Source organism: Syngnathus floridae, chromosome 13 (assembly GCF_059516105.1).
Source record: "Syngnathus floridae isolate MCC-2025c chromosome 13, RoL_Sflo_1.0, whole genome shotgun sequence".
NCBI lineage: Eukaryota > Metazoa > Chordata > Actinopteri > Syngnathiformes > Syngnathidae > Syngnathus > Syngnathus floridae.
In genome coordinates, this window is record NC_142425.1 from 8671953 (window position 1) to 8695675 (window position 23723).

Genomic DNA, 23723 nt, shown 5'->3' on the forward strand with positions numbered 1-23723 from the left:
TCATTTTCAGAAGACAGCAAGTTTTAAGTGTATTAAATGTACATAAAAAAACAAAAAAATATTTATCAAATTTATTATCGAAAAAAAAAATAGAGTTTCTACTGCTAAAAATGGCTTAATAAGTCCACCACGTGTCTTCTGCACACTTGTGCGACAGTTAGGAATATTCAGATGCCACTTAAAAATAGCTAAACAAATATTTTATTACGCTGACAGTTTAAACCTGGAATAAGTAATTCCCATTATTTCCAATTAAGAAGGCGACGGCAGGTGGACCTGCATTATTCCCCCCCCTCCATTCCTCATGTTTCCCTCTTTCCTAATTTTCATTTTGAATCTCCCACTAGCCAAGTGTTTTCCCCACTCCTGAGAACCCCCTCGAGTTAAGCCTGCCCTCTGGTAGGAACCGTTTAAGAAAGACTCGCACCCTGACCTCATCCCTCCATTATTTCTTTTAAGGAAATGCCCTCCTTCCTTCATTCCACTCTCCTTTCTCTCCCATTGGCCTCTTTTGCTTTTTGCCCCAGCTGAGTCTTTTTATTACACATTAAAGGCAGGCAACATCTGGAGCTTTTCATGGCACACAGCTAGTCACAGCTTCGCCGCTAACGCATGCTTGCACAAATGCACGCTCACAAACACGCCTTCTCGGCATTCTCACGCTCCCGGCTTGATCCGGAGTGACTGGCGTTTGGCGTCGATCACACGGTTTTTACGCGTGGGACAAACCTGCCGATACCGGAATGCCATTTTCTGAAGAATCGTACGAGTGTAGTTTCGCCCATCGGATGCCAGGATAATTGTTGCGAGAGCTTCATAAAGACAATTCATCTTCCTCTTGCTCCACTTCCCCTCTTGACATCCCTCTACCCGAAAGCATAACTTGTCTAGACAAGGAATAAACTCTCTGACAGAGCATCCAGTTCTCGTACCAATTCCATGTCAGAAATATTCCCTGCTTGGTATGAGCCATCAACTGCTCAGCGAAGCACATGACTTGTCTCCTCAAATTATCCGTCATCAAGTTGATGGCAAGAAATGCAAGGTGACATTACAGGGAAACATTAACTATTTTACTTGTGGGGATCATCTGCGAGAGGCTGCCAATCATATCTCTCAACAGAGTAATTAGTTTAGTGATGTTAATTCCATCATGAATTTTTTCCCTATCTTGACTTGGCTGACTTAAAGCAGCCTTGGTTGTGTTTGGGAGATTTTAGCTCGAGTTACCCTTCAAGTTAGTGGCCATTGTTCACTGGTCTTTCATTACAGGTTAGAGTTTCTTCACACGCTATTGTTTTGATCTACCCGGGCCGTGGTCTATACGGGGGATAAGTGTCAGGGCAAAATGATCAGTGGGATTTAGAGGACCCAACTTCATCGCTAAATGTAGGTCACTTAGAGTTCAGCAATTATACCCCAGCCCTTATTTCTCTTTAAAACAAAAAAAAAGCTTCCTTGAATCAATCTTTTCTACTCTTTACTGTTTTTTTCTCTTCACCAATCCATATTTACTAGTAAGATTGCATTGTGGCACTATTTGATAATCCTGCAAGTAAGAGCTGCAGCCCCTCCCACATGGCATCCCTCAACTTCATCACCCTCATCTGACCCATTGTCTCTCCTCCCATTCCATTCCATTACTTCCCTCTATTTTACCAGCCGGTTATTAAAGTAGATCTTATTAAAAGGCAGGAGGAAAAAAAGTAATCTATATTTGCATTCACTCTATAGCAATTCATTAATATTATGACATTTAGAGGGAGCTCGGCCGGCTTCGGGCAGCCCGCTACCCTTTTCCCTGCTTGAAATGTTAATTTAAAAACTTCCCTCTTTGTAATGGAATAAGAAATCCTCTCTTACCCTATCAATTCCGGGCGTCTGGTGAGGCATACTAATTCACCCAATTGAGGTAGCGTGTCACTCTGATGGAATAAGAAAAAGCAGAATTGGTTTTAAAGTCCTTAATGCCACCACTTGTGTGCATTTCTCTTATTATCTGAGGGTCAGAATGTTGAACTGAGCTTTTTTATTTTTTGGGACTGTGCTTGTTTATACAATTCCCTTTTATTTATGTATTTACCTGACATATTGATTATCAAAACAAATGATTTTTTTTCTCTTTCAGGCTACTCACCATGTGCACGAGACATTTTGGTAGTGTGGTGACACAGACTATACGCACATACAAGACAGACCAGTTCCCTTTACTCCTTATAGTCATGGGAAAACGCACCTCCAATGAAGTTTTAAATGTTATTCACGGTAAATATTTGAGCTATTTATCAACTATGTATTTTTCTGATTCCTCACACGTCCAAATTGTGGCTTCATATTATCTCGCAGGTAATACGACAGTGGATGAGCTAATGATGAGGTTAATGGAAGCAATGGAAATCTTCACAGCACAGCAACAAGAGGACATAAAAGACGAGGTAAAGACTTTGCACGCATTCATCGAACGACAAGCGTACCTGTGTCACGCCTGCTATTTAAATCGCAACACGCTTGAGCAGAGCGTAATGCATTCCTACCTAAAATGACACAACGACATTGTTTCAGCTCATTCCTGTTTAAGGTCACATTTAGGGACAGGTTTCCCACACTTGCCAGTTTGCCTCTATTTTGACTACTGTATCTTTAAATGACAGATGTCACTCTATATTAGGAGTTTTAACAATTAGTCAGTGAGCAGCAATGCTCATTTGTTATGCAAATCACACAGGAGTGACTTTCTTAGTGATTGACAGCTACTTTTCGTGCAGTCCTAATTGCAACATTGTCGTCATTTTTTGGGGTTCCCACACCTCATTTGATCAATACAAAGTGACAAGTAATTAATGTAAATGTTTTTGGATAGACTTGTATTTATGTATTCTTTTTTAAGCCTTCTATTTGGTATTTGAAAAGTCAAAACTATCAATAATGTAACTTAAGACCGACAACTGAATTTTTGTGAGACTGTATGTGTGTGAAGAATATTTTATTCATACTAGTGTCAACAGCCGATTTCCACATACAAGAAAAAAAAACATAATTCCCACTTTAATTCCCAGATATGATCAAATAGCTCAATTAATATTTTCTTAACCCCTTTATTGGGACTAGTAATATATTAATATTCCAATATTATCCAACATTTCTTCAATACTTAAATACAGCCACATTATTTTTATTAATAATGACATGTCTCTAACTTTTTTACTAAGGAGTTCTGTTTTCGAAAGAATGCTGGCATTAGCGCCTTCGGACAATTAGGAAACAGGCATATATGTACAGTTAAGTTGTGCTGAGGAGGTATTTAGGCCGATAAGAAGGCCAGGTGCAGGTTGCCTGAAGGAAATAGCTTGTAAAATGTCACATGAAGACAGCGTGGATTTTGAATGGTTTTGAAAGCCTAATACGGCTTTGTGGCTATCAATTAGGCCCAATAACCACAGGAATTGAGTCAATCCTCCTCCTGACAGGACCGATTCCCATCTCCAGGGTTGAATGGGTGAAGTCAGCCTTGACATTGTTCTAATTCTAATCCTCATTTTATCTTGTTCCAAGTATTGGTCAGTGTCAGCTTTTTTTTTTTTCTTCTCCACTACGCTTTAGAGCCCCGACACACCACAAACACAGACGTCCACTCTGGTCAGACATTCCACGTTGACGGTGTCTAGCGATCCAGCAGCTGGAATAGCCACTTTGTGTCTTAAGTAGGTCTGACTGTCTCCAAAGTCATTCCAGTGGTTGTCTGCGTTTTTATCTACGTATCTATCTACTCATCGACCGCCGACTCACTGTAGGTTTTGCGGTCTCCATTTTTCTGCGTCACGGGTCTTTCATTGTCCACCTCTTCCACTCTTGTGGGAAAACCATCTATAAGATATGTGTTGAATTTTTGTCCATTCATCCAGAAGAGCAATTTTTGAGCTAAGAGGTCACCATTGTTGAACCTGAGAGGGCTCTCGGATCCTCAGTCTCTGTTCTAGTTCAATGCCAAAAAGGGGTTTTGATGGTGCTGGGGTCAGGTCAGGATGGATTAGTTATGCTGACATACTGCGAAAGAGCAAAAAACATAAGCAACAGTATGTTGCGATTTTATTTTGAAGGTGACTTATGTAAAGCATAACTGTCATAATGTCTTTAAAATAATCATATTAGATAATATTTTCATCAATTATTTCACTTTCGAAATGTTCCGACAGTCGGAGCTGATTGAGCAGATACATTTTCGAATGTGCAAGCTAGCCGCTAGCTTGTATGAGTCATATCCAGTGTTATCGTCTTTTTGTTGCTGACTTTTTTACAGTTTCCTTTCACTGTTTGTCCATTCTGTGAGCCCAGAGCACAAATGTATCTTTTGCAAAGCAACAATACACACAGTCCTTTTGCTTGCCCGCTGCTTAGCTTCACAGCGGCCCCCTTCCATCATCACAATAAGCTTCCTTTGCCATATCCGGGCGGGTACACAGCGGGGGCCCCTCCGAAAAGAGAAAAGTAATGGCTGTGTGCCGTTAACACAATAGCCTCTCATATTTAAAGCGCTCTGCAGGTACACAGAGAAAAGGCCGCCTGTCCCCTTCCCTCTGTACAAACAGGAAGAGGGAGAAGCCGAAGAGAAAGGGCAATGAGGAAGCATAAAAGCGCTTCAGAGTCTGATAAATGACAGTCTGGTCACAATGAATTGCCCTCTGTTGCTACTCTTTCATACCTTGTGTTTGTAGCCAACCACACTTGACATGCTGCGCTTTCTTTTGCCTTGCTTCTTTCGGGCGCCACACCCACAAAATGTTTTTATGTGTGTCATTCACGTAGGACGAGCGCGAAGCAAGAGAGATGGTGAAGAGGGAACAGGACGAGGCCTACCGTTTGTCTCTGGAGGCTGACCGAAAGAAGGTATTCAAATTATGACAATAGATCCGACAACACTGGGCCTGCTTAGGAAAGTTGATATCTCTAAAATCACTTTGAGAAAAAATATTTTTTTTAACATTGCATTATTAAATGAACTTAACACAGGGAGGAATACAACTTTCCAAATTTGAATTTGGTGGAAAAATAACGTTATTCACAAATTTCATTTGTTATCGAATAACTCATGTACTCATTATGTTGGTGTGGCAAATCTGATTTTAAATCAAAACCAAAATGTATATTTAAAAAAGTCCCTTCAGCAACCCCAATGCTCCGAAAACTGGGATTTTAACGATTAAATTGCTGTAAATGATTTGGTTACAATTATAAAGTCACCATTTTCTGCCATTGCTACCTTTTGGCTCCCTTTTTTATTTCCATGCAATGATTTGTTTCTTTTCAGAGGGAAGCTCAAGAGCGAGAAGAAGCTGAGCAAGTTCGCTTAGAACAGATGAGGAAGGAGCAGGAGGAAGAGAAGGAGGTTATTTTCATCACACTCTAAACACAATTATCAGTTTTGGTCACATGTTCTCCTCACAGATGCAGGATGTTTTGCCGTGCTGCTTTTTTTTTTTTTCTCAGCTCTCAACAATAACTCAATTAAATTGCGGTTTTGTTGCCTCGTCGTGAGTAAAGGTGGTCAGGCATGCAACCTTTTGAGAAGAACATTGTGGTTTAATTACCATGAGGCCTCTCCCCTGCAGATATCACCCAACTTTACACACAGTTGTTGTTCTGTTTAGCCGCTTTGCGTTGGTACAGCACACAAACCCGTATTGAAGCCAAAGTGAACAAAAGACTCGCAGGCGTGTGCGCAAACACATATATTCACTTGAAAACAATTATTGTATGCCAAGTGGGGGCTTAGACACACATACACAGGCAGACACTGTCACGCATATGGGGGGAAAAAAACTGTTCTGCCAGGACGCCACCAATGCCGTTATGCACGGCGTCGTAATATAGTGGCGTGGCGGCTGATTGCTGTTTGCTCAGCGACATGGCGCCTCAGGGCATCGAGCTGTATTGGGTGACCCGACTCACTCAGGTGATTTGTCACTTAAGTTAAACAGAAAAGAACAAAAGAGTCTCCGGCTGGCCACCTTGATTATATCACCGTAGACCTGTGTGTGTGCGAATTGGTGTTTTTTTTTACGACACGGCCTAACTTACGGGAGGAGATCACATTTCTGTTTCTCGGCTTCACCATTATGTCTGTGGTGTTGCCATCAGTGTTTTACTTGATTATTTTTTTTTAAATTAAGTGAATTCTGATTTAGTTGATTTTTTTTTTTTTAATTAAGTGAATTTTGATTAAATTGGACCCTGGAATTAATTCTTTTGATACTGTACTCTCTATCATCCTAACAAGAAATTATTTTATAAATTTCGAAGCGGTCTTAATATGTGTAGCTGTCAGTTGCACCGCCGCCACTTGTCACGTGTTTGCTTTTTGTGGTTCGCCTGATGAATAAATAGATAGACGCCTCGGGTTATTTGTACATAGCAGCCCGAGTTCGGCACCAGACCAGACGCGTGTTCTGTGGTTTCTTCAGGGACGCTACCGCTCGCATGTGTGGGTGTTTATGCTTGATGGTCGGTCTCCTTTTGTACCTCCACCTTCATACACACCCCCAGTCTGTTATTTGTGTGTGTGTTAGCTTGTCCCCGGGGCCCCTTTAACTCAGTCAGCATCATCTCGTGTACCTGAGGGAGCTGCTGACGGCGCGAGCGCTACCCTGCCCACCCAACACCAGAAGCTGCTAATGAGCTACTGTTGTACACTCTTATGAAATATAATTGCATTATGGTGTGTAAATAAAGCCGGGGCGTGTTGTCACAGCATATGCTCCCCGGCTGGCCAAACAGGAACAACAAGCGAGGGGGGGCGGGGGGCACAACGAAGTGAGGAGGCTCTTGGGAGCAGCTGAAACGCTTTCTCCCAAACACACCAGAGTTGAACAGCGCTGCTGCAAAATCTGACATGATGTTCCCTTTTGTTCCAATAAAGTCACATTTTATTGAATGTACATAGTAAAAGTAGAATCTGTAGTCTCCATCTAATCTGGCTGTGACACCTTTCACTGATGAGAAACAACTTTAGGTTCATCAACGAAGCAATTATTATAATTATAATTATTCTACCTGTTGAAATTTTTGGTTTAGTTGAGTGGAAGTACTCATCGGTATTATGTAATGGAGCATAATGTCACAAATCTGATTTCAAGTACATGTTTAAAATGACGTATGTTGACACGGCCTTGATATCGTGAATTTCTTTTGATTCAGAAGACTATTTGCTTTACTGCAAACAAACATCAAACAAACCACATGCTCAGCAGCCTCATTTCATCATCACCTGTATGTAAAGACCCCCCTGTCTTAAGTCAACATGCACCTGTACGCTACCATATACTCTGGGAAAATGTGCCCAGAATTTTCAAAATGACATTTTAGGTTTACATGCAGCTGTTACAGTTGACAGAGTTAACATCTGCTGTGTGTTGAGGCACAAAAGCATATTTGTACTGTTTTAGTCCAATGTTTTATTAAAACAAAGGAACTCAAATGTACCGCCATGCTGACCATTCATTTTGTTTTCTGCCAGGCCATACGTTTGTCACTGGAGCAGACTTTACCCCCGGAGCCTGGCGAGGAGTCGTCGGAGCAGGTCAGCAAGCTGCGAATCCGCACGCCCAGTGGCGAGTTTTTGGAAAGGCGCTTCCTGGGCAGCTGTAAGCTCCAGGTCCTCTTCGACTTTGTGGCCTCCAAGGGATACCCCTTCGACGAGTTCAAGCTCCTCACCACCTTCCCGCGGAGAAATGTGAGTTGCGTAGTTTGCATATTTACTTAGTTTTGCGTTTGGAAAATTCTGAAAAAATTCCAAATTTGGTCTCATCTGTTAATACTCTTGTTACTGTCTTTCTTGAATTCTAATTGTGTTGCATCCCTGCCTTTTGTTCATTCCTTTCAGTGAGCGTAAAAGCTAGCTGCTAATTTGTCCATCCCGCCACTTTCGTGCATATCAATTAGTGTGCCGATTGTGACTACAGTTCACGATGACTGTGAAGATACAGTTGTCAGCACCAATAGTTGTAGTAGTTCTGTAGTTCTTGTGCTGACGGCAGGCATCAACCGAATCATTAACAGAGCTTGGTCGCCACGCTCTATGGTAACGAGCTAATGAGCACAGTTTTAACTGCTGCTTTAATTAGCCATGCTGCTGGAAACAAAGCAGAGATTTCCATTAATCAAGAGTGGATGGGGTGGCGGCATTGAGGTTTGTGTGTCTGTCTGTGTGTAGGCTTGCCCAGGCAGCGTGCACCAACAGTCTTTAGAGACCAGTACGGCACAAACACCACAAGTCAGCGGCCACATTAACAACGCACAACTTACACTTGTTTTTTGCCACAATCACACACTTCACATGCATGGGCGTTTTAAACGCAAACTTTGCCACTTATAATTTTCTCTTCGTCGAAGTAAAACTCGTTATATAGACCGAGATCGCCGATTCCAGCAAAACAGTTTTTTTTTTAGAAGAGAAAATCATTCAGCTGCCTGATGGGGAACTGGTTGAAGAAGACACATGGAGTAGATATTGAAAAGATGATGATTCTGAATAGTGATAGGCAGATGAATGGAAGTGCCAGTATGAGGCTGTGAACACAGGCCCTGTTCTAATCCCGCAGCTCTGAGTTGTAATTAAATGAGCGAGCGCGTCGCGAGCCTCCATCCCGTCCAGACGCTCTCACTGTTGCTCTGCCAGGATCAGAGGATAGAGCACTATTGCTTTTGTAATGCCACACAAATGTTGACATCTTCTCCCTCCTCTTCGTGGAGTGGCATGATTTTGTTTGGGTCTGCTCCTCTTGCCCCCCTGCCTACCCTTTCTTTACAGATGAAACACACTCAAAATAAACAACAGTAGACAGAAGTATGTTCTCAATCTGTGTATTTTGGTAATATATAAAAATAAATGAAAATTAATTAGTCAGATACGATTTCTTTTTTTTTTTTTTTTACATAAGAGGTCTTTAAAATGCATTATAGTCCATCAGGCAAATTAAATGTGTAGAATTTCTTGCTTAAGCTGCCTCTCCAAAGCCGCGCCAATCAGTGCCCATCCGTCTCCACTTTTTGGACTCCTCGTTAGGATCGGGTCCCAGTGGCTTATCTCCTCAGCACTACAGCAGGCCTTACACTGGCATCATTTGTACGCGGCTTAGCCGTGCTCAGGAAACTAACCCTTTCTACGACTGTCTGAAGTTTGAAGAAGGCGGGGGGGTGGTGGTTAGCGGGGGTGGACTTAATGTTTCACTTCTCGCCATTCAACAATTTTGCCGCTTTTTTTCATACGCCCAACGAGCCTCCGCTAAGAGGCCTGAGGTCGTCTTCCCTCATTACAAATTGAACATGTTTAGACGGTTACTCTAGCCATCAGACAGCTAAACACGTATTATTTTCCTCACTCTTGATACTGTACTCTCTTCCCCAGAATTCCAGAATGATTCCTAGACAAAACCTGAGAGTCTGAAACAATAAACAGCCGGCACAAAAGAAGCCGTGTACTATGCTGGAATAGATTTTACATCTGTTGTACGGATGTTTTTTTTTTTCTATCAGTTAAACATTGACAGCAATTTATTTTCACAGTAGTTGAATTCACTCAAAGTGGCTTCCTCTGCTGTGTTTTATCTAAATAATAAAATAGGAGTTTTATGACAGCTGAAAACTAGAAATGTCTGCGCTGATCATTTCTTGCTCAAAGCTGCAGTCTTTGCGTTTTACCCTCGACCGCTTCCTCACCTCTCAATCCCCGCAGCGTTCCCTCCCTTTGTCTCAGCTTTCCTTCTCTCATCTTCCCCCTCCGTGCCACACGGTCCCACGTTTCCCTTTTTATTATATTTTACTTACTGGATATTTAATAACCGAAACATTGAATTTTTTTTGCAGTTCAGTCTGTGTGATGCTCGCCTCTTCCTTTTGAAGTTCTCTATACTCGCCTGTTGTTTTGTGTTCCCGCCCCGGCGCGGCGTGCCGTCAATGCTCCTGGCAGCCGATAATGATCTCCCACTGCTTTTGTAATTGGCCAAATAAACACTACACAACACTGGTTTCAAAAACGGACAAGCTATTTGGTTTTAATTAACGTCTGTGGGCCTGTAATGGCCTCTTAGAAATGCGTTATTTCAGCTGCACGTTTAATTATGGTGGGATCGGACATTTTGTGGGCCCATGTTTATTTTGCCTTTTTTTTCCCCCCCCCGTCATGCTGAGCATTGCTGAATGCCACTTCAATGTTTTTACATTACAATCAAAGCAATTATTAAGTATTTAGGATTCACATTAAATTTGACTTTTAACAGTGATAGAAATCTGCGTAAGGACAAATGGGGGGGGGGGCAATTTTATAATTATAGTGTTTTCATTGATTGCAAAAAATGACATTCAATACAAGACTTGTATAAAAAATAGTAATGCTGTTGTAAATGTAAAAAAATTGTCAATGTCAGAGGTTGCAAAATGTTAGCTACCGTCGTAATTATTTGCTGTGCTGTTTTGAAATATTTTCAGATATTTCAGCCATTGCAAAAATAGCTTGTCTGATTAGAAGTGCCTCTTTAAATCCCATTTTTCACTTGATTCAGACAGTCTCGGATTCAGTCGGAGATATTGAAAACTTTATTGACGCGAGGTTGAGAAACAAACGGCAAGTCCGAGCTTGTCTGTCGTATTCATGCGAGGCTGCGACGGCACAGGAGGAGAGAATACGGCTTAGGCGGAGCGGCGGCAAAACAACAGCTTTGTTTGTTGACAGATGCCTCCATGCTTATGGTCTGTTAATTGGATAACAATGTAAACAATCACCGATGGCGCCCGTCTCCTGTGTCAGTGTGGCATCTTGTTTCCCTACTTTTCCTTTTCAGAGTCAGATGCTGCGCTTCTCCTCGTCATCGCTCCCTGGCGCAAAACTCTCATCCAGATTTTCCTGCGAACACACACACATAGTTATCTGAAGTTCAAGGACAGATGTACGCGCACACGCACTTTGCCCCACCCCAAAGCCTCATTTACTCCTACCTGATGCTGTGTTGTCACAACAGCCTGCCGCTCTTATTAGCATGCCAGCCATTTGTGACGCCCCGCTCCCGAGGCGAGAGGGAAAAAGGAACGGAACAGCCCAGTTGGTGCTTCAGCCTGCCGTCGGGGAGGCTGTAAGATCCCCCCCCAAACCCCCCCCCCCCACACACGTTATGCTATTCGCTCCCCGCAGTGCTCTGAGGTAGTTGACGAGGTGAGGGGCTGGAGGTGATATGGCAACCCATCTCTGCTCGCACCAGCATTCCTGTCACCCCCGCTGAGAAGTCAAGTGTCTAAATGGCACGTTGAAATGAAGGCAGAGAGATCAAAAGATGATGTGTTAAAGGGCCCGCTGTGCACGTTGGTGTGACATTTCCAAACACCCTTGGGAACGCAAAGGTTTGCCTGATGTCGATATGGCCTCATCACTTTCACCTCATTTACTTGACTTCATTTTTCTTACCCTCTGCCACTTGCTCGTGTGTGTGTGTGTATATAAAGCTAAGACGGACATGTTCCTCTTAACACTCAGCTGGAACAACTAATTGAATCGAAAAATTATCCAAATGCTCTGAATTTCAGCTCCTCAAAAGTAAATATTAAGCGGTACGAATGTATTTAAATATTCAATGTGTGTAATTTGCTTTTCTTGGATTGGAATGTTTTTGTAATCATGGGAAGCCAAAATCGAAATGATTACATTTCGAGTGATAGCTTTTCAAAGTGAATTTTTTGTGCAAGGCATTATGTTCCGACGGATTTAAATCACCTAACCTCAAGGTTACTACTACACCGATCGTCTTATATTCTATACGGAGGGCGATGACGGACAAAGGTGTGACCCGTTCATGGTCAAATTTCACGTTTCATTGCCTACAATAGTCTGTGTCTGACCTGTCACTCTTTTTGTTGTAAGTTCAGCCTTTTCTGCGCTAGGCTTACCCTCCGACCCACCAGAGCAGGTACATGGAATCGCCTAATTATCCCACTATGCGGTTAGAATAAGGTTCCTAATCGGAGGGGCCGGCGCAGCAGTCATCAGATAAGCCCTGGACACATCTCATTGTCACAGCACCTCCCTGCCATTCAGCCCAGGTGTTAGATTGGCCCGATGTAACACAAGCCCTCCAGTGATTAGCTCACATAAGCGAAGAGGCCCACGGGGCGTCAGGGAGAGTCGGACTGTTTTAGGTCAGACCCCCTTCATGTCGGCTAACTCAATCAGCTCCGTGGTGGGTGGCGCTGTATTATTCCTCAGCCCAGAACCACAGAACAGAAAACATGTTTCTCTCTAGCAAGCATCCTGATGGCTTCACTACGAATTATCCACTGGTGGAGCCGAGCCAATTGCGTGAAAAAGCGCTTTTGGACTTTTTACATATGGTAACGGTGTCGATCTTTTTGTCTCGCCACAGATCACCCAATTGGATCCGAGATCAACTCTACTGGAGGCCAATTTGTTTCCACAGGAGACTCTCTTCCTGGAGGCCAAAGAGTAGAAAGTGACTGACTGAACTGGCCAAGAGCATGGACCCAAAACCATCTGGGTCTCCACAGTACTCACTCACACACACACACACACTGGCATGCACATGCAGTGACACTCAAGTGCAAGTAAACTTCTCTGCCCTCAGCCTGGTCATAGTACATCAATGCCTGGTGTACAAGTGTTGCACAGAGGAGCAAAGACAATATCACAAGCACACAACGTCTCCCAAAACTACCCCCCCCCCCTTAAAAAGAAAAAACAAAATCTGTCTTTTGCTCTTCCTCCACAAGTCGCACACACACACACATCATGTGTGTGTGTGTGTGTGTGTGTCATCACTTGTCTCAAACACACACACAACACAGTGACGGCATGGCGATCCCGACTAGACAGACCTTTGTCACAGGAAACACACTGTTTACCCCCCCCCCCCCCCCCCCGAGCGCCTCATTCCCCACATTCAATACAACCAAGGCTGCTTTTCATTTGTTACCACGTGGTTTTGCGTTTGAAAGATTCAATAAAAGCCAGCGAGAAGAGATGTTCGCCTATATTTCCCATAATCCACTCATCATACCCTTTTGCCATTATCCCCCCCCCCATTTGCTTTTAACACCCACTCCTCCATAAACCAACACAATTGTTTCCCTCTTGCATATTTGCTGTATTAGTTTTAATTTGCTATACATGATATAAAATATGAATTTGAGCATTTTGTCTCCTGCAGGAATCTGGAAACAAATTTGTCACAATCAGGATTAATCTTATTTTATATTTTGACCTACTTTGAAATAAGGCAGGTATCGGATCAACACACATGCTAGTTTATACATTTTATAAAATATCATATTGGCAAGAAAATGCTGATATTACTTCATAGACAAGTTTCTGAATCATTTCTTTTACTTCTAACGACCTTTCAATGTAATCCAAAGTAGCCATAATCTCTCAAAAACAGGGAGATATTATTATAATAAAATACAAAAATACTGTAGATTAATCCCGATGATTTTAGCAACCAGTTATTATTCTGGAAGCTGTTTAGAATTAGTTGCGTCTCAAACATGATTTCTAGCGGCTTCCACTTAATCCTAGCGGGTGAAATAGACAATTATCGGATAAATCTCACTGAGCGCTGTCATCCATATCCTGTTGTGTCTTCGAATGTTTAGAAGGTCAATCCTTCCAGTCACGGCTGTTTTTTTCCTCTCGCTGCCACGTGCGCATTTTGTCAGCTTCGTATCTGCGCTTGTCTGCTTTCTCACGCGAGGAATGAGTGGCGTTAACGTGCTCACATCCTTTGCTCGGGCCAAACAAGATGTTCGGCTGAAGGCAGGGCGAGGCTGGAGGAAGAGCCGCGGGGCAAATCCTGACTTTCTGCCTGCTTATCAGCACGCGTGTGACGCTTGATTGATTCATAACCTCTGAGTAAGCATGCGTGACGAAGGGGCGATATGAGACTGGCGAATGATGCATTCGATAGATATGAATAACAATTTGCAGCATGTTCGCGTGAGAAGATAATTGCATTTTGTGTTGCATATTTTTTTACTTATTTTCTTTGTAGTGCTGGGTGTGCTTTTTGAATTGTTCCCCAAAGGTACTAGTTGTAGCGGACTCATACTAGTACAAGTTCTTAAATCTCGAGTAGTCAACAATACCAATTTACTGGTACCACTAGTACGTTTTGATACATAAAATTTCCCCCATGACCAATAATTTTAAAGAAAGACCCATCCCATATTTTGGTAATTGGTCTCAGCTTTTTTTTTTTCTTTTTTCCCCCCCTCCAAAATTGCCTTTCAATTTTGACATTGAAAGTCCAGTGGGAGTTGTTTTTTATTTCCCCAGTTCCGGAGCAATTCCATTTTTGGGGCGAATGGATATTTCATTACTGAAAACGTTTGTCGAATGTGTGCGTGTGTGTTGGACATGCCGTGCTCAGGGCGAAGGTGTAGTTTGTTTACGCAACCATCAGACAGGTGCATGTGCTGTCTGTCTGTCAGTCTTCCTTGGGGGGACGGCGCGTGCATAGTGCATCTCCTGTCAAGTGTAAGATTACAGTTGCTAACACGCAGCGTGATGCGTTCAATGTGCTCGGGCATGTTCCTCTGTTGACAGACTCGGAAATGCCTCGGAAACATAATGATATTTCCCGTCAATCGTTGCCGTTAGCCCTTTGTGGTTCATGAGGTCATCGAGGTTTTTTGGAGAAATCTGTATTTTGTATTGTAATCTTTGCAGGGGATCCCTAAATAAGAAATACAGTGGTTATAAAAAGTCTACACACCCTGTTCAATTGTCACTTCAGGTGCCAACTGACAAAATAGTTTTTTTTTTCTTCAATCTCGAGTCTAATGTTTTTCAGACGGAGTTTTGCTGCTAATCAAATTGCGCGTTGGAAGTTACAGGTCCGTGCCAGTGGTCGAGCCGCTCTTTGACACAAGCGTCAAATCTGAGTTTGATGTCTTCATCAGCGGGTTGGTTCCTCTTTGCACATTTACAGCGAGAGGATCCGCGGCCTCTAATGAGCTTAAGGCCACATCGGGATGCTGCGCGGGCTCCACAAAGGAGGAAAAGCGGCGCTCATGTTTAAGCAGCCCCCGCCGGGGTCAAGAATGTAGCTGGCTGGCGAGGGAACAACATTCCTGACACAGGCGACGTCCCCTCCCTCCTTTTGAAGTGGGAAGCGTGGGGATGTCAGAATCACAGCATTGCCGCTTTGGGTCCCAGACTGGCCTAAACCTGGAGGGTCAGCCCCTCAGTTTACTTTCTCAGAGATGGCGGGCCCAGGCCAAAGCAACTGAATCTGTGAGGCTTAAACTGTTGGGGAGGGGGCACAAAAGGAGGGTCAGCCCTCTCTTGTCTGTGTCTGTTTGTTAATGACACAATGCACACACACACAAACACACACACACACACACACACTACTATAGTTGACCTGTAACCAATCTGATTACAATAATTCAACTTTTCCAAATTTAGAATTTAACTTGGGCTTTACCATTCATTTTTTAAATTGTAGAATCAAAAAACAATATTTTTGGTTTTACAGTCAAGCCCACTAAGTCTATATTTGCATAATTGATAAAAGTAGTTGTTGATTTTTTTTTAGAGTGAAATTAAATTCATTTGTTTGTTCAGACCTTAAAATAAGTTTACCCGTGATATTTCATTTTTGATTATGCTTATGTAAAGACACTGATTTAGTTAGTTCTCACAGTCATCAGTGTCATTATTTAACAAAGTTAAAATCATACAAATATCTGTTTTAACCTTGTTAAGTCATTGCCATGGTCAGTTATTTCAAAGCATTACAATAAATCTTACAAGTATTTACTTTTTAGATGATCATTTCCATACAACATTCATAGTAATGTCCCATTTTGATAAGGCATTGTTAGAACAACTCATAATCTTTGGATTCCTGCTTTACCATGTCATTGATCCCCACTCCAAATTGCAAATATTTTCTGTTATAATTTATTTGAAATAAATAAATGTGTTTTTAACAATAAATAAATAAATAAATAACAATAAATTACAAGAGACTATATAAAACAATAATGTTCATTTTATAGAACCTGTAATAGAGGTATTTGACTTTTAATCTTTTTGTTTATTCTTGTGGCTTTCCACAATGTATGATTCCTAAATATATACAGAGGAGAAGACCCATTTAATTCTTACAAACGCCCGCCTTGTTTGTATAGTTTGGAAGTATCTAAAAGAACAAAAAAAAAAGAACAACCAAAACAAGAATTAAACATATTTTTGCCATTTTTAAGAACACGTCCTCATTTAGACCGTGCCAGTTAACTGTATAATATAATTACCATTGAGTGCTAATTTTATTACATCTTTAAACAAAAAACACCATTTGTGTAATAAATTCCTCTCTTAATGAAAATACACCCATCAATTTGCACTGTTCCTCTTACGGAGAAGTCTGATAAAGCAATAAACAGGCCGCTTGGGGTTGTCAATGTGTGCAGTGGCGTGGAGGGGAGTAATTTATAGCTTCATATTAATTTCGCACACGCACACACACACACCGTGCATGCAGTGGGAGGCAGCAGTGGACATTTAGGAGGGCCAAATCTTTGTGCAGAACACTTGAAGTTTCAAAAACAAGGCCAATTGAAGCGGGCCCACTCAAAGGCGGCGCCATTGTGCCACAACACATAGAGTTTGGATTGGGGACAATAGTGTTTCTCAAATTTCCCGCAAAAAGAAAGCCATCCTCCATCTGTGATCTCAATGAGCGTCTATTCACAGCTCTGCCGCAGAAAGGGAAGCAGATGTGGAGGGACACAGAAGCTGCAGAGAGAGCGTGCGCGCGCGTGTCTTCGTGCGCGCGCCTTTTAATTGGTTACACACACACACTGCAGTTATGCGCTCTCACTGAAGGCAGAGCTGCAGAGTCCAATAATCTGGCCGTGTTGATGAATACTTGTAGCCCATTCATTAAACAAAGATAATCCCTGCCAACCTAGCTCCAAGCCACAAAAACGCCATTGTGTGCTTGTGTGCGTGCGTGCGCGACCAGCAATTCGTGGAGCTTTTAAAATATTTTAAATATTCATATGCCGTGCATGGGCACGAATTAACTCTACCATAAAATCTTCCAATTATACATTTTCTTGTATTTGTTGCCCTTTTTCCCCCCCCCGCGCGAAACGATTTCCTTCTAATTGGCTAAAATTACCTTGCTATCAATTTATCAGCACACTGTAGCTGTTTTCTATTGTTATTGTGCCTTAAATTACTTTCTTCAATATTTTGATTATATGTTTAAATATCCCAACATTTAGAAGATTGAATTGAATTTCAGAGTTTGAAAATTAACCACTGTTTTCTCATTAAGTGACTTTTTTTTTTAATGGCTAACAAAGTACGGCTACTTTGTCATTGTTTTTTTTTTCTTTTCTGAAACCTTTTCTTTTTTTATTCCTCGTCGAATATAATAGGCTCGTTACTTTGCTCAACCTTTGCGGGTGATTTAAACAAAGACGTTAAGTACAAAGCGCACCTAATACTTTAACCACCTCAAGTAACAACACAAAAGTAAGCTTCTTTTCTCTGGAAGCGCTACTTTAACGTGCGGCTGCCGGTCGGCCGGCCGGCAGCCACGGCGTGGCAGGGGGAAGCCAGCCCGGTCGGGGTTGCAGGCAAGCTGGGCTGGCGTCAGCGGGACAGACCGCGGCCGCTCATCGGGGGTGCGGGGCAGCGGAAACATGCTGCTACATATGTCGGGTCAAGCATGGGCCTTTTGTTGTCCCCTTAAAAAGGTGTTAAAAACTACTCATCTGGAGCCTCACTCAATGAAATGAAAGCCCGGGCGCGCTTTTGGTGGCTGCATGGGCCTAATGAAGCGCTTCAAAGACCATTGGTGGTGCTCGGTCACTTTTAATGCGCGGGGGGCATTTTTAATTGGCCTGCTGGAAGAATGGACGGCGTAATCCCTATCATAATGCTTTTTTTTTTTTTAAAGATACTCATCAAAAGCTTGTACGTCTTGAACCGCTGCCTGATGAGTTCCGCTGAACGTGTGCTACACCTGCACCATCTATTGCGGTGTTTACCAACACTTTTTCCTTTTACGTATTTATTTATTTATTTAACATTAAGGAAAAAAAATTCCACCAAAAGTGTTTTCGCATATTTTCAATTTGCAGAAATTATGATCGCACGTTCTTTTTTTTTTTTTTTTTTTTTTTGTAGTCCGCGAATGCGTATCCGTGAATGTACGGGGGTCCGCTGCATGCGCATGCCTTTACAGTGTCAGAATTACATTCCTTACCGATCTAAGTATCGTTCTGATATCACCAAATTTTGGAAGCTGCACAAGTTGATCGTAGTAGTTAATTTCCTTTTCTGGAGGCGCATTTAAACACATGCTAATTAATGAACAATTTTTCCTCTTCTAGATGCATATGTTTGAACTTTAAAGTTTATTTTTTCTATGAAGGTGTAAGTGAAAAAATGAATCAAAACGATAGATAAATTATGGGTTGCATAATTGGAAAGTGGTTGAAGTCTTAAAGTGTCAGAGCAGGACAACGCGACCATGTTCACTTGTTCTAAACTGTAGATCGGACTTTCAAAATGTTACTGTTTGCGGTGAGAAAAACTCAAAAGTAGCTAATTTTAACAAAAAAAACATTGATTGGACAGTGATTGTGACTTATGAAAACGACAAACCCGCATTAGCATTTATATTTCTTGCAGGGTTAGTTTCTGTTCCTGCGTTCTGCTGCTGTACCTAATGATATGACCAGTGTGTGTAGAGTGAATGCGAGCACAAGTTATTTGACATTTTTTTTAGACATTTTATAACAGGAACAAAGTATTTGCCTATACCGCTAAAATGCTGTAAAATATTGGCCCCTATTAATGAAATGCGCAGGTGTTCCTAATAATGTGACCTGCTTTCCGCTCGTAAAATTGCAACAGCTCCATGAAATCTATACGGGGAAAATAGTACATGCAGGTTGTTTTTATTTTCAAAGGCATCAAGTCGTCTCCTTCCCGTCATGCAGCAGCGGTCCGGGCACATAATTACTTTGAATGTCAAAAAGATGTCGTTTTAATATCGTCTCCATTAGCCTGTTGGCTGGGTAATTAAGGTGCAGATGAGGAAACAGATGGCATTTGCTTACAGTGATTCACCGAGTAAACAAAGAGGAGGATGGATGGATGGCTGGATGGATGGATGGATGGAAGGAGGGAGGGAGGATCGAGGGAGGGAGGCCGTTTTCTTCTTCATCTGCACCTCCTCGGTGTTGTTCACTTGTAGTCATCAACACACGCTTCTTCATATAGCTGCGTCAATGCGTGCGGGAGTGAGCAGGTGTTTGTGTTAATATATTTTTTTTTAATTCTATTTTACTCTATACCTGTCTGACTCCAAGAAACACTTAAAATGTATGGTTTTTCTTTAGGGTATTTATACAACAGTAATACCAATAATAATACTGAGAAAAATCATAATCATTATTATAACAATCAGTCATGCCATTTTCCCCCTGAAAAAATAAGAATGTTAACTGCATAAATAAAACACACACACATATATATATAGATTATTGTAAAAATTATTATGAGTATTAACTTATTTATAGTCTCATCTATAGACGCATTTTTATTCATCTACTTACATTACGATAACAGTATAAAATTGAGTGACATTTCGCCGGAGCAAAAGCAGAATATAGTCAGTACTGCTTAAATTACTATAAATAAGAATGCATCAACGAATAATAACACAAATAGTATAGGATCATGTAAAAACACCCAATACAAAAAAGACATGCAGAATTGATTCGAAAAAAACAACCTTAACAAATTGCAGTAACTTTCCGAATATTTTGCCTTTATTCGAAAGTAATTATGTAACGCCCGTACGCCCCCAAAAATACATACGAATTTTCAATCGTCTATTGCACAAAATAATTTTGAATTGATGACAATTTAATAACGTATTAGTTGATTAACTAACAAAAGAAAAAAAGGTGCTACTTACCACCAGGCGGAAGACGGAAGCGTCATCATTAATTAGGAGAACTATAAATAGCAACCCACACTTGTAATAAGTACTATTACTAAAAGTGACTCGAGTGATATAAGATTTGATGTCTTTTTTGGAAACAGGCTGCATCCAACTTGAGCTTTGTGGGAACTCCCTTCACATTCTTAACACTTGATATCTTGGAGTTTGGGAGGGGGGGCGGATAAAAAAAATAAAAAGAGGAAGAAGAAGAACTCAGGTGGACACAGTTGAAAAAGGAAGGCAGCCAATCAGAACGCCGCCTCCCCTTTTGGCCAATGACAGGCGCCACATTGTTGTCAAATTGCTCTAATGAAAACGTGAGCGCAACAATAGTGAAGGGAGAGAACGCTCTGTAGCCACTGACGCTCTCTGGAGGAAGTTAGTGTCTCACACGCACGTACACGCACGCGCTCGTCCCGGAGCTCCTCTTTTTCGGGGGGCGATTTCAACGATTATCACTCGGTCGATGCGGTAGAAGCGCTCCGCGGAATCGCTCACGTTCATTCAGCCAGCAATGGATCTCAGAGCGGAGATGCAGCCCGCCGTCTCCTCGTCGGCCTCGGTCTCCGCCGCTCAAGTGGCCGCGGTGGCTTCCATCCCGGTGTCCATGGCGGGCAGCCTCCTGCGCGGGCCGCCGCTCCTGTTGCGCGCTGCCGACAAGTACCCGCGCACGCCCAAGTGCGCGCGGTGCCGCAACCACGGCGTGGTGTCGGCCCTGAAGGGTCACAAGCGCTACTGCCGCTGGAAGGACTGCATGTGCGCCAAGTGCACGTTGATCGCCGAGAGGCAGCGAGTCATGGCGGCCCAGGTGGCGCTGCGCAGGCAGCAAGCGCAGGAGGAGAACGAAGCCCGGGAGCTGCAGCTGCTCTACGGCACCGCCGAGGGACTCGCCCTCGCCGCTGCCAACGGCATCATCCCGCCCAGGCCGGGCTACGAGGTCTTTGCCTCGGTGGGCAGCGACAACAGCAACTCCGGTGAGGCTTCCTGCCATAATGGCTCATTGCTTCGTGCACTTTTGCATTGTGTGTGAGTGTGCGCCCCCCACCCCCCGTTATCGATATTATGAATATCCTCTCGTGGAAAATACATGTGCTTCCAGTCCAAAAAGGAGGATGACGAAACTTTCGTTATAGGATAGCATCCAAGAGTGCAATCCGTAATGTATCAATATATTCTCTTAAAAAGTTAAAAAGAACCCAACATAATTCGTTTTAAGGGTTAACTGTAATATAATATACAAGTTAATTACATTATGTATGTTTATCATGAGCCTCTGACAGATTTTTTTGTATTTCAACCAAATTACTGCGTGGATGTGCATTCTCGTTTTCCTTTCCAGAAGCGAAGCAAAGGAAATTTTATAGCGTTATTTTTTTGTGCAACGAAAATGAAAAATGTGATAAGATGGATTCTTTCAAATTCGTTAAACAAAATTTGCTGTAAATAAAAAATCGAAGTCGGTGAGAAAGTATATTTTTGCAATGTAAAATACGTCAATATTTTGTTGCTTCCCAAAATAATTATTTTTAAGATAAATTTTTAATCTTAAATTGAGTCTCTCATTAACAAAAAAAAAATCTGCCTTTACAGAGATTACAATTGTCACATATCTGAATTATCAATATTGAAAAGTGTTAATTTAACAGTATGTTGTGGTCACACTGAGAGCTGTTTCTAATATTTTGGTGACCTTATGAGGAAATATTCTGTCGTTGTGATGCAAGCAAGCCATAAGCACAGTAAATAATCGTTTTAATATTTTGTCCTCGTAAGCACATCTGTCTCGCATGCAGTACACCTCCAATAAAGCACAATAACTCTTGAGTAAATAACCTCCCTCTCAGACAGAGTGAACAAATACGATACAATTATTATCACTGGAAACACTTTATCGAGCTCGTTAAAATTTAATTTCATTAGAAATTTGAAAATGGCCAGCACCGACATTTTCCCCAATTTGTTTCCAGCTGACTCGAGCGTGCAGAAGTTCGACTTGTTCCCAAAGGGCCAAGCATCTGGCCCTTCCACGCCACAGCAGGCTGGCGGCACGCAGACGCCCGCAGAGAGCGACGCCCCGGGCCTTTCATCTCCAGACGCTCGCCACGGAGGAGGCGGAGCTTACGGTTCCGAGAACGGAGACAGCGAGTCGTTCATCCACTCGCCGGTGACCAAGCCTTCGAAAGACGGCGGCGAGACTCCCTGCAGGTCCGTCAGCTCCCTGTGCTCGGACTCCGGTTCCGAGACTGACAAGGACGAGCGGGAGCCTTCGCCGTCCCCGTCGCCGTCCTCCGCGGGCCCCAGGCAAATGCACGCCCTCGACATCCTCACCCGGGTGTTCCCCAACCACAAGCGCAGCGTGCTAGAGCTTGTCCTGCAAGGCTGTGGCAAGGATGTGGTGCAGGCCATCGAGCAGATCCTCAATAACCCGACCCAGGGCGCCCAGCACAAGTCCAGCTCCGAGGAGACTTGGAGCGCGGAGAGGCTGCTGCAAAGCTCGCAGCCACCTCCTTCCACCTCCTCGTCTTCCTCGGCTCCAGCCCCAACTCGCCCCATGCTGCCCGGTGCCATGACGCTCAGCAACCGCTCGGCCTTCTCGCCCCTTCAGCCCAATGCCCCCCACTTCGGAGCTGAGCCGAGCGCCTACCCGCTAGGAACCCACCTGGGACTCAACCCGTTGCGGCTGGCCTACTCAGCGCATAGCCGCGGCCTGGCCTTCATGACGCCCTACTCTACCACGGGCCTCATGCCCACCCTGGGCTTCAGACCCCCGATGGACTATGCCTTCAGCGACCTCATCCGGGACAGGACGATGTTGCACAAGGAGCAGGGCTACGCCGGAGGCCTGTACGGGCCTCTGGTCAACAACACGCCGGACAAACAGTGACCGCACACACACACACACACACGCACAGTAAACACACAGATTCCATTGTATTTGTGGCCACAAGTGTTTGAATGTTGGCAAAAAAAAAAAAATTGTTGTGTTTTTGGCTGTGGGCAACTGTAAATAAATCTGGCTTGTAGTCAAGAGACTCATTTGACTTTATCTTAAATATTTTAAATTCCATGAAAATTCTGCAGGATATTAAAAAAGAGAAATTGCAAATCATGTTTAAATCATTTTTTAAACAGTGGTTGAGAAATCAATGAAACGTTTTCCAAATTAAACTGCAATTTTCACAGACTCATTAAGTTATTCTAACTGGCGCATATTAACCCTTTTTAAGATGTTCCTGTTGTAAAAGTTAAACTAATTGATGTAATGTAAAGAAAAACTACATGAAAGGACATTTTGTCTTCTATGTAATTATTGTTTCACTTTTATTTTTGTATCTACTTTCTTTTCAACTGCCTGTATTGCATCTAGTGTGAGGGCACGCGGCGCTACTTTGACTTCTTTCATTTAATCTTTTAGTGACATTAAAGTGCAAAATCAAGTCTGTTGCTCTTGAAACGTGCTGTCACGTTGTATGAATATGCTGGGAAGAATAAATGTTATTTTAAAAAAAAATCCTACCATCACCGTTGTGATGCCCGTGTCTCTTTTGAATACTTTGTTAGGAAACAGATAATTGATTTTTGCACGAAAATTGAAATAAACCTGGGTTAGCACGTCCGCCTCACAGTTCAAGGTATGTGAGTTTGATTCCACCTCCAGCCCTCCCCGTATGGAGTTTGCATGTTCTCCCTGTGTCT

General features: G+C 42.7%; 2 protein-coding genes and 1 long non-coding RNA gene across 3 annotated transcripts in view; 2 read left to right on the forward strand and 1 right to left on the reverse strand.

Annotated features, from left to right (window-relative positions):
• faf1 (Fas (TNFRSF6) associated factor 1) overlaps positions 1-13016 on the forward strand; it is a 36329-nt gene extending 23313 nt beyond the window's left edge. The window contains exons 14-19 of the mRNA XM_088394129.1: positions 2129-2265; positions 2347-2435; positions 4804-4884; positions 5306-5383; positions 7511-7726; positions 12402-13016. Of these exons, the coding sequence (XP_088250255.1) occupies positions 2129-2265; positions 2347-2435; positions 4804-4884; positions 5306-5383; positions 7511-7726; positions 12402-12485 (685 nt within the window). The 3' untranslated portion in view covers positions 12486-13016. The remainder of the gene's footprint in view (positions 1-2128; positions 2266-2346; positions 2436-4803; positions 4885-5305; positions 5384-7510; positions 7727-12401) is intronic.
• Positions 10569-12751, reverse strand: LOC148388508 (uncharacterized). The gene is made up of 2 exons (XR_015862100.1): positions 10987-12751; positions 10569-10894 (listed from the first exon to the last, which is right to left on the reverse strand). It is a non-coding gene; the product is annotated as an uncharacterized LOC148388508 (long non-coding RNA).
• Positions 13017-19213: 6197 nt separating the features above from the next.
• Positions 19214-23583, forward strand: dmrta2 (DMRT-like family A2). Its single transcript, XM_088394132.1, has 2 exons — positions 19214-21001; positions 21995-23583. The coding sequence occupies exons 1-2, from the start codon at positions 20542-20544 to the stop codon at positions 22909-22911; spliced, it is 1377 nt and encodes a 458-aa protein (XP_088250258.1). The 5' UTR covers positions 19214-20541; the 3' UTR covers positions 22912-23583.
• Positions 23584-23723: the final 140 nt, after the last annotated feature.

Coding starts and splice junctions, on each gene's coding strand:
- dmrta2 (XM_088394132.1), top strand. CDS start 20,542: ATGGATCTCAGAGCGGAGATGCAGCCCGCCGTCTCCTCGTCGGCCTCG. Junction 21,002..21,994: donor CAGCGACAACAGCAACTCCG/GTGAGGCTTCCT, acceptor ATTTGTTTCCAG/CTGACTCGAGCGTGCAGAAG.